This window comes from Marmota marmota, unplaced genomic scaffold, assembly GCF_001458135.2.
Source record: "Marmota marmota marmota unplaced genomic scaffold, marMar, whole genome shotgun sequence".
NCBI classification, from domain to species: domain Eukaryota; kingdom Metazoa; phylum Chordata; class Mammalia; order Rodentia; family Sciuridae; genus Marmota; species Marmota marmota.
This window is the reverse complement of record NW_026000001.1, coordinates 5,963,485-5,973,088: the sequence shown is the minus strand read 5'-3', so window position 1 is coordinate 5,973,088 and position 9,604 is coordinate 5,963,485. Positions and strand designations below refer to the sequence as shown.

Sequence of the window (9,604 nt, the reverse complement as noted above, 5' to 3'; positions counted from 1 at the left end):
GAGATGGGGCACTGGAATCTCTTTCAGCTTGTCCTGTGGGTATCAGGAGAAGGGGCTACTGTCCAGCAGAGACCCAGAGCCCAAGGCAGGGAGCTATGGTGGGTGCAGCTCCCCATCCCTCCCAACCCACGCAGCAGCTCGGAGGCCTGGGCTCTGAGTCACTGCTCTGGCGTGGCTGTGCAGAGCTCCCAACTTCGCCCTGCTTCCCAGTTTCCGGGTGCAAACACCCTATGGACTGGGGCAGGGCAGGATGCTTTTGGCCCGGCTTTGTTTCCTCCTCTGGCTCTGGCACTCAGACTGAATCTCCTTCCCACCAGGCTCCGGGGCTCCCTGTCCCCCAGCACCCCTCCCATCTTTCCCCCTACTTCTATTTCAGGCTCTCCTTGGCTATTTATAGCTGTGGCAGACCAATTGCATCAGCCTGAGTCTGGCTTCTGCCTACCATGCCAATGGTGCCCGACCCTGGATTACTGCATGATTCCCCATGGAAAGGGAAAGAAGCCTTCCCCTCTGCTCCCAACCCTTCTGCTCAAAGAGCTGCCCAGGAAAGTCCTCCTGCACTCGACGTTCACATTTGGTGTTTGCAAAGGCACTGGGGGAACGTCTCTGGACTGAGCAGCCAGCTGGGCTCTGTCACCTCCTCTGGGGTCCCAATGGTGGTCCTTCATGGAGATTTGCTCTGGCCCCTTCCCACTCCAGAGTTCCTCTTCTTCAGCCCTTCCCCCAGAGTAGGCTCCCCCTCCCAGTCTGCTCATTCAGACCCTGCCCTCTCAGAGAATACCCCCTTGGCAGCTGCTGCCGACCTGGGGACACCAGCAGGCTCTGAAGCCAGGCAAGTCCTTATTCAGTTTGGGAAGGATGAAGAACACTTACTAGACTCCTGCTGGGTGTTGGCAGAGGCCTTCCCTGGCAGCACCCTGCTTTGTGCCCTCAGCCTCGGTGTGGCTCCCCCCCGTGCAGCGCTTCCTGTGCCCTGTCTTCACCCTGTGGTCCTCGGCAGCGGCACCCTGCACTCTCAGCCTTTTCAGGCACCATGTGTTTTGGAGGCCAGGAAACCCTTCTGAGGACCAGCCTCCACACTCTCCTGCCCAGAGCCCCTTCAGTCCTGAGCCTGGGCAGTGCCTGGTGCACACACCCACAGAAGCTCCGGCAGGGCTGCAGGGGCTGGAGGGTCAATGAGACCAGCAGCTCAAGGCCAGGCCCAGGACCGGTGAGACAGGGACCAAGTGGAGCCCAATTTTGCCTCTGACATCTGAAGGACAAGCCTTCTCTTCCTTCTGGGCATTGGAGCGGGCTGAATTGGGCTCTGTGGTGGGTCCAGCCTCGGGACTGCTAGTGTGTGCCTTACTCATTGCACGTCTTCTGGGTTCCATCTGTGTGTAAGGACCAGGAGCCTCTTGGCAGCACAGTGGGAGAATGGGGGTCAGCACACAGCTTCAATACACACAGACTCACAGAAAGGGACTGCTGTTCTCCTCCAACCCCCAGAGCCATCCTCCTGCCTCCTATCCATTCACGCATTTATCCTCTCTGCTTCCTGTCTACCCACCCCCCATCCATCCACCTATCTGCTCATCCCCACTCTCCCACAGCCTTCTACCTTTACCCACCCATCCAGAAGCCACGAGGTGCCTAAGAGAAGTGTCGGGGTACAAGCAGGGAGTCATGGCTTTGGGGGAGCTTGTGTGCATCCCCAACATGGTAGTCAAGGGCAGCTGGAGCCAGCCTAGCATGTCCATCTCTTCTGCTGCCCTTGGTCAAGTTGACCTCAACCTGGCTGAGTCAGTAAATGGCAACTACCCGACACCTGTGTGGATTCTCACGCTGTCACCAGAGTCCTGAGCCTGTAAGACCCCTGCACTACACCCCCTGCTGCTGCAGGTGCTCAAGAGCATGGGGTGGGGCACACTGTGTGCCCAAGACATCAGCAGCTTTTTCCAGTCCTGGTTTTATTGACTCCTAGGGGCTGTCAGGATTATAAATAGATGTTCTTGAGCTAAAAATAGCCTCGCTGGAGTCAGACCATGCTCCCAGCTTTCAGCCTCTCTGAGGACTCCTGAGGATGCAGAATTCGAGGACCTGTCTTCTGCAGCCTGTGGAGAGGACTAACTGCACCCCTTCCCCCTCCTCTTTTGCACACACACGTGTACTCACACACATGTGCATACAGACACACTTGCATGTGTTGGACCCGGTGTCGCATCACTGCTTTGAAGTACATATCTGCTTGCAAAGTGGGAAGGGTCCCTGGACCCATCAGCCAAACCTCTCACAGTTGCTGATCTGCTGAGGAACCGCCTGGAAACTCCAGACAGCACTTTGAGTGGTGGTTGGTGCATCCTGAGAGCTGGCTACATTCGAGCTGCTGCTGGACTGACTCCTGAGCCAATGTGAAGAGACATAGAAAAGATTCTCTGGAAGTCCACCCTTGGGAGCGTGGGAGGATGCTCACGGCCATGTGGCTGTGATGCCCCACAGTGGATAAGCCCAAGCCAAGGGCTGCGCTCACACTGTGGAATCTGTGCAGCTGGTGCACACCAGGATGCTCTGGGCGGGGTGCATGTGTGCAAGCCGAGGCCAGGCTACCTCCAGGGAGAGGAACCCAGTGGCTGGACACAGGGTAGGACACACGGCAGCACTTTCCACCAGGTATCCTGTGTCCTTTTGATCCTGGTACCATGCACAAGTGGTACTTAGTAGATCCCATTTCTAATGGGAAAGCTACTATCTAGCATGCACACACAGGTACAGACCTCTGCAGGGCTGCATCCAGCTGTTGACAGTGGGGCTGTGGGTGAGGGGAGTTTTTAAGTCTTCTACTTTTACTAGCAGGTAACAATAAAAAAGGATATTTTACAGGGTAAGAGTGCACCCGAGACCAGTCCCTCCTCATCCTGGCCACAGGGGACAAGCTGCCCCCTCCCCCAGCACTTTGCTCACACAGCAAGAGGCAAGCAGCCTTTCCAGGCCCAATGCACCAGGGTCCTGGCCTCAGGGAGCTTCCAGACTGCTCCCCACCCCCACCCCTGCCCACCACCTGCATGAAGAAAGAGGCAGCCAGGCTCTGGGAAAACATCCGTCTTAGGATTTATTACAGCACATTGTTTCCAAATACAAAAGGAGGGAACAGGAAAGTGCAGCCCATGGGGGCAGGAGTCTGAAGGGCAGCAGGCTGGCGTCCTAGTCCTCAGGGACCGGGAGCCTTGGGTGGGGGACTGGCCGCTTCTCCTGCGCTGGACTTTCCAGCAAATAATAGGAGGGGGCCAGGTCCATTCTGGGCCATCTCAATGCCAGGCAGTGGCCAGGTGGGTGGGGTAGGATGGGTGGAGAGGCTTGGATGGGACCCAGTGACCCCTCCGTACCTCAGACAGTAGGTGGAAAGGGACCAGGGAAGAGCTTGTGCCCAGCCTCCCTGGCATACAGGAGGTGGCAGCCAAGACCAGTGTCACAGAGTGAGAGCAGAGACAGGCTGCCAGCCCTATGTACCCCAGGACAGAAGCCACACCTGGGGAGGGCAGGAAAGGGGCCTTGGGACCTGCCCCAGAGTTTGGGGGCTCAACCAGTGGCCCCAGACCACTGTCTCCGGGACAGCAGGGGTGGGGCGAGGAGGGGGGAGCCAGTGCATCCTCCACACCCAGGGTCACCTCAGAAACCCAACACGACAGACAGGAGGCAAATTTACATAATTAAGAATAATAATATTAACCAATAATAATAAACACTTAAACCTCTAATCCATAGATTGCAAATACAACAATGATAGCTTATTTTTGGGGGGACAGGGTGGGTGGGACAGAGGGAGCAGGAACAGGACTTTTGCCGAAAGGAGGAACAACAGGAACACAGAGTGTAGGTCAAATGAAGAACAAATAGAAAGACAAGGCCGAGGGGGTGTTGGGGGCAGCAGGCCGCAGGACCCAGGCCTGCTACAGGAGCCAGTCCTGCATGAGCCTCCCTCTGGCCAAGCCCTTGGCCCCTTCCTAAGGTGACAGCCAAATCCTAGACTCTAGGACACCTGAGGGGCAGGGACCTGTATCTTGCCCTCAAAGCCTTGTGTCCCTATGACTTAAGAGAATATGGGACAGTGACGGGGGTTTCTCTTTTGCCTTTATCCCGAGGCTGGCCCTCCTGGGCCAAAAAGCCCCCTGGGGGGTGGGGCTGGCATGTCACCTTGAAGATACAGGGAGAGTGCCCTGGGAAAGGGGTGTACTGGGGGTTTCTCTCCTGAGAGGCCCCTGTGGGGGTTGGGGCAGAAAAGGGGATTTCTCCAGCATCTGCTCCTGTCTGGGGCCTTCCTCTGCCTTGGGATGGCTCACCCAAAGTCAGAGGCCCCATCCCCTGGAAGCATCCAGGTTTGGCAGGTGTGAACTCCCTGTGCAAGGCAGGCCTGTCTTCCAAGGCCACTCAGCCTGCAGGTGTCCACCTGAATTCCAAGACCTGCCTGAGGCTGGTGTTGGGTTGGAGAAGAGCCCAGAACAAGATCCTAAACCCATGCCCTCCTCACAGATGGGCCCAGAGCCCTGGCTAGCCTGGCTCCTCCTGCCTGACACAGGAGTCCCGGGGAGCCCAGGTCTCTCACTGGGCTTCCCCCTGGGCAGGGGCTTTAGGGGGCATCCCCAAGGAGAGGAGATGGGAGCAGCCTCCTCTGAATGGAGGCCATTCTGAGGAACAGAGCGACTCAGGCAGGAGTGGGAAGCCATTTCCAACCCCATCCCTGTCCTGGAGGCCACCGTACCTGACTCTTAGGAGTCCCCTTTGCTAAGCCCCTCTGAAAACCCTAGCCCTATTGGACCCAGTGCTCACCAACACCTGCCAGGGAACAGCAATGGGGTGGTGGGCAGCAAGGTGCTCCTCAAGTCAAGACTTGGCACCTGGAGCTGGGGGTTGGCACCTCCTGGGAGGGCCCCAGCTCCCAGGGCCCCTCCCCCACTTATGGCTTTGGTGCAGAGCCCAAGAAGGGAGAAGAGAAGGGAGATAGGAGAAAGGAGGCAGGAGGGGGAAAAGGGAGGTTCTGCGGCTCAGTTTGTGGCAAAGTTTTTTTTTTCTCCTTTTTCCCCTTTTTCTTAAGTAAAAAGTGCATGAAAGCTGGCAGCCTCTTTGCAAGGTCAGCAGTGTTTCCTGGGGAGGGAGCGGGAAGGGGCCCCAGCCTGGCACCCAGCTTGCAACTGAAGGTGGCCTCCTATTGCTTAGAAACTGTGTTTCAGTTAAATACCAGACAGTAAAAATAGAGCTCCGAGGCCCGCCCTGCACTGTTGCCAAATCATTGCCAGAATGAACAGCTTAAATAAATAAAAAAATCGAAATATTTACTTCTCGATAAAAATCGCAGTAAAACCATTTACCTTTCTTTGCATTATATATAATATATATTTATACTGGGTCCGGCTACTGGCGGCCGAGCCAGGAGTGCTGAAGACAGCAGAGGGGCGCGGAGACCCCACGGAGGGGTCAAGACACCTCGATGACCTCCACGCTTCCGGAGAAGCTGGCCTGCTTGCCCAGACCGGCCAGGTCCTCGCCGCGCGCGCGCCCCTCCACCATGCCCTCCTCGAACTCCATCTGACAGCTGCGCCGCTTGAACTGCGTGTCGGGGGCCGGCTCATCAGGCCAGCCGGTCCGCGCTTCCCGGGGCTCAGCCCGGGCCGCCTCCCGCCGCCGCAGGTCACTGCCTGGTCCTGGTACACCAGCCCGGCCGAAGGCTGAGAACCGCGTGCCACCCGCCCCCTGCGCGCCCTCGGGGCTGAAGCACCAGGGCCCGTCTGGGGACGGAGTGCCTGGGGAATCCAGGGGAGGCGCCCAGGTTCCTGCGCCAGCCGGCTGGCCTGGTCCGGGCAGTCCAGCCGACAGGGCTGAGAGGCCATGCCGCGGAGTCTGCCTGGCTGCATCGCCAAAGTTCAGGCCGAGGCCATGGGCTGGGGAGCGCGCAGGAGAGCCAGCGGGAGGCCGGGGCCGCCGGCGGGGACGTGGGCGCGCCTCGGGTGCTGGGTCCGGGCTGTCGGGGCTGGGCGAGGGGAGACCCAGCGTACCCCCCGACGGGCTGTCCAGCTTACAGAGCTTAGGGGCCTCTCCAGGGTCAGGCGGGCCCGGGCATTCTGGCCGCCGGCTGGGGGCGTAGGCGGACTTGATGTCCAGCGAGAAGGAACGCTTGAGGCGGTTGGTATCTTGGAGGCGGTCGGAGGAGAGGTGTAGGCCATGGAGGCCCTGCTGTAGTGCGCTGGTAGCCCGGGCCATGGGCACTGGGGCCTCCCCACCGGTGCTTGGGCTGCCCTCCCTGGCTGCGGTAGTCGCTGCGTTCCCCGTCGCAGCGCTCTCTGAGGTAGGTGGTGGCAGCCGGGGCAGTGGGACCCCTGCCGCAGGGCCTGGGAGGGATTCAGGGGTCCCAGGGTGGGTCGCATCACCCTGCAGGGCAGCCAGTAGCTTCAGGCTCCGCTCATACTCCAGCAGCTGGCCCAGGAAGTTGAAGTTGGGCGAGATAGATGGGCGCCGGTCCTTCACAAACCTGGAGTGCGCAAGGAGAGGTAGTCAGTGGGAGAGGCTCTCACCAGGTCCCACACATCAACTGATGTGTGCCCACGGACTTCGACTTCCCCTTCCTGGCCAGGGCAGGAGGTTGGGCCATTCGGATGCCAGTGGGTGGAGAGGGGAAGGGAGGGGATGCTGTGGGCCATAGGTTGCTGAGTTCAAGCACCTGGAACCCAGGAGGAGTGCAATACCTGTAGGCGTCATCAGAGGACATGCCCATGGTCTTCATGATATAGGCGATGGCGATGGTGGCAGAGCGGGAGATGCCAGCCAGACAGTGGACGATGACTTGGCAGCTGGACAGCTTGGCTTTATCTGGGAGCAGAAACATGGGGACCAAGTGAAAGCTGAAATTGCTAGGCCCCTCCCTCCCTTTGGTAGCAACCCCCCCACACACACCTGTATCAACAGTCCCAGCTACTTTTCAGGGACCCCTCCCTTGCCTGAGCAGAGTGGCCACAGTGCCTGGCCTCCCGTCTGTCTCAGCTTGCCCTCCTGGGAGGGGAGCAGCAGCACCCAGCCTCACCAATGAACTCGATGGACTTGTCCAGCCAGGGCAGCAGCTTCTCGCAGTAGTTGTCATTGATGGGGATGCGCAGGAAGTGGCTCTCGCAGATGAAGTCTGGCTTGGGGCAGGAGTTGCTGGCATTGAGGACATAGCTTATTCCATTTTGGGTCATCAGATCCTGGAGGGGAAGGAGGATGGGTTGAAGAGGTGGCAGAGAAAAGAGAAGCCCCCTGGTGGGGTTAGACGCTCTTCTTCTCTGCAGCCTGAAGGCCGTGAGTGTTGGGGTGCTCCTGAGCCTAGATCCCAAGCCCCAGTTGGTCCTGGTTCATGTGGAAGGGGCTGGGCCTAGGAGCTCCCTCCCATCTCAACGACAGAGCCCAAAGGCCTTGAGCCGGAGCTGGGGGACCGCTGGCCTCCCTGCAGCCCCGCCCACAGTCTGCGGTAGGCTCCCAGGAATTTCATGGTTGCCTGGGCGGTGGCTTTACCCTTTTCCCTTGTCACCATTTTTAAAACACGGGATTCTTTCAGAGCTGGCAGGGGCCCAGTGACATCAGCAGTTTGGCATGCGGGCTCCAGCTCCACCATGGAAGGGGCTGGGAGCCTGCCTCTCCACCCAGCCCTGCTGGTACCTCCCCCATGCCCTGCTCCGCTATGTTGGGCTGGGGCCCTCTGTTGTCCTGTGCCCCCATCACATGCTCTCCCACCCTGGTTCATCCATCGCCCCTTCCCTCTTCCTCCCCCAGGCTACCCCAGGAGTTAGCTCTTGAACCCCTGCTTCTTTCCCTTGTCAGCCAGAATCCCTAGCAGTGCACACACCTTATTTAGGACGTCTTTCTGAGAGCCCAGGTAGAGGTGAGGCAGGATGCGGGTCAGGCCCACACTGGGCACAGGCAGGCAGGGCTGGGAGAGGCTCATGGGCAGCAGGGTGGCAGGCTTGCCCTCGCAGAGGCCAGGGAAGCAGGAGGAGAAGGTGGCAAACCCGCCTGTAGGAGGAGGCACGGGAGGCACGTCAGGCCGGCTGGCCAGCTGGGGCAGGAGAGAGAGCCCGGGCACTGCATCTGCTGCCGCAGCTCAGCCACACCCTACCGACCCTGCGCAGAGCTGGCCAGCCAGCCTCTGGCCCGGGTACCTGGTCTCCTGCTGGCAGGCCTCTCTGCCACGCTGGGGGCGCGTGCTGCCGCCCATTTACAGCCTGCACCTACGCCCACATTCCTTCTCATACTAATTAAGGGATGGCCCCACTGTGGATGCTGCTGTGATGCCCATAAATGTGGGGTCGAGGTGGCCAGCTAGCACAGCATGCGATGGCCCAGGCAAGGACTGGCTCCGACCCCCACAGCGTCTCCTGTTGAGGGCAAGGGTCACACAGCTTGGGGAGAAGCACCGTCCTCAGTCCCAGCACACCGCTGGCCCAGGGCCAGGCCAGGCCTCCCGTCTCCTCTGCTGCACTGATGCAATCCCTCCCTGACTCCACTTGGCTGGCAGCCCCACGCCTGGGCTCTGGTGCCAGGCCTCCGAGGTAAGGGCTTCTAGAGGGCCCTTCCCTGCCCCGGGCATGACATCACCCACTAGGATTGGCATAGCCCGCAGGGACATCTGTGTTCTGGTCGGAGCTCTGTTCCACCAACAGGAGAAACCTGGGCACAGGGAGCATCTGCCCCTGCCACATGGCAGGCGTGTGCCCTGCCACCTTCCAGGTGCAGGCAAGTCCCAGGCCCCAGACTATGAAGGGAACCTTCCACTGACGGCTGAAGAGACTCAAGCAGGAGTCCCTGGTGTGTCTGACTCAGCCACACAGGGCACAGCAGGCCTCTGGCCTCAGTTTCCTTATCCTGCCTGCCACACAGCATTGCTGTGCAGCTCAAAGATAAGAATGACTAGGGAGACAGGAGAATGGACCTGGCCACACCTGACCTGGCTGGGGTGACTGCTGAGTCTGACCAGGCACTGGGCAGCACCCATCCAGTGGCCACCAGTTCTTGATAGGGCAAGCTGAGACCTGTCTAGAATTCCCTGGGGTGTCCACATTTCTTGGGAGACAACCCTCATAGCGAGTGGGTTCCTGTTTCTGGCCTCAACCGATTATCTAGCACATGAGACAATAGCTCAGACCCACCCCATCCCATGGGAAAGGGCAGGAAAGTGGAGGCAGGGTCTTGGGCCTGGGAATACCCATGCTATTTCCTGCCCTGGTCTTCAGGAGTGGGTGCCAGGGACCTCCACACTTCTTGAGGACAGAGAAGTCTGGCACTTTGGCCTCACCCCGGTCCAGCTCACAGATAGCTGATACAATATCCACCCAGAATGTGTGCTGTGTGGGCTTCCTGTACACCCAAAGAAGGCTTGACTTGGAGGGGGCATGGAGATGACCTGGGAGCATTCAGGCCCTAGCTTTGGAGGAGAAGTGGTTCCTTCCTTAGGAACTGCTGGCTGGACAGGAAGGAGCAGGTGATGTTGGCACTGGGAGTGCTGCAGCTCACAGGTCCCCTGAGGGGAGGTTGAGCTGGGTGCTGTGGGGGCTGGCGGGGGGCCAGGGGGCGGGTGGGTGCGCTCTGCTCACAGCCAGCAGCAGGT

The 9,604-nt window shown here is 59.5% G+C and overlaps 1 protein-coding gene across 3 annotated transcripts in view; it reads right to left on the bottom strand.

Moving 5' to 3' along the window:
- Nucleotides 1-3,063: 3,063 nt before the first annotated feature.
- Dusp8 (dual specificity phosphatase 8) overlaps nt 3,064-9,604 on the bottom strand; it is an 18,250-nt gene continuing 11,709 nt past the window's right edge. For all 3 annotated transcript variants that reach the window (XM_048807882.1, XM_048807883.1, XM_048807884.1), the window contains exons 5-7: nt 7,049-7,208; nt 6,714-6,837; nt 3,064-6,499 (exon numbers count right to left, since the gene is read on the bottom strand). In XM_048807882.1, the coding sequence (XP_048663839.1) occupies nt 5,449-6,499; nt 6,714-6,837; nt 7,049-7,208 (1,335 nt within the window). In that variant the 3' untranslated portion in view covers nt 3,064-5,448. The remainder of the gene's footprint in view (nt 6,500-6,713; nt 6,838-7,048; nt 7,209-9,604) is intronic.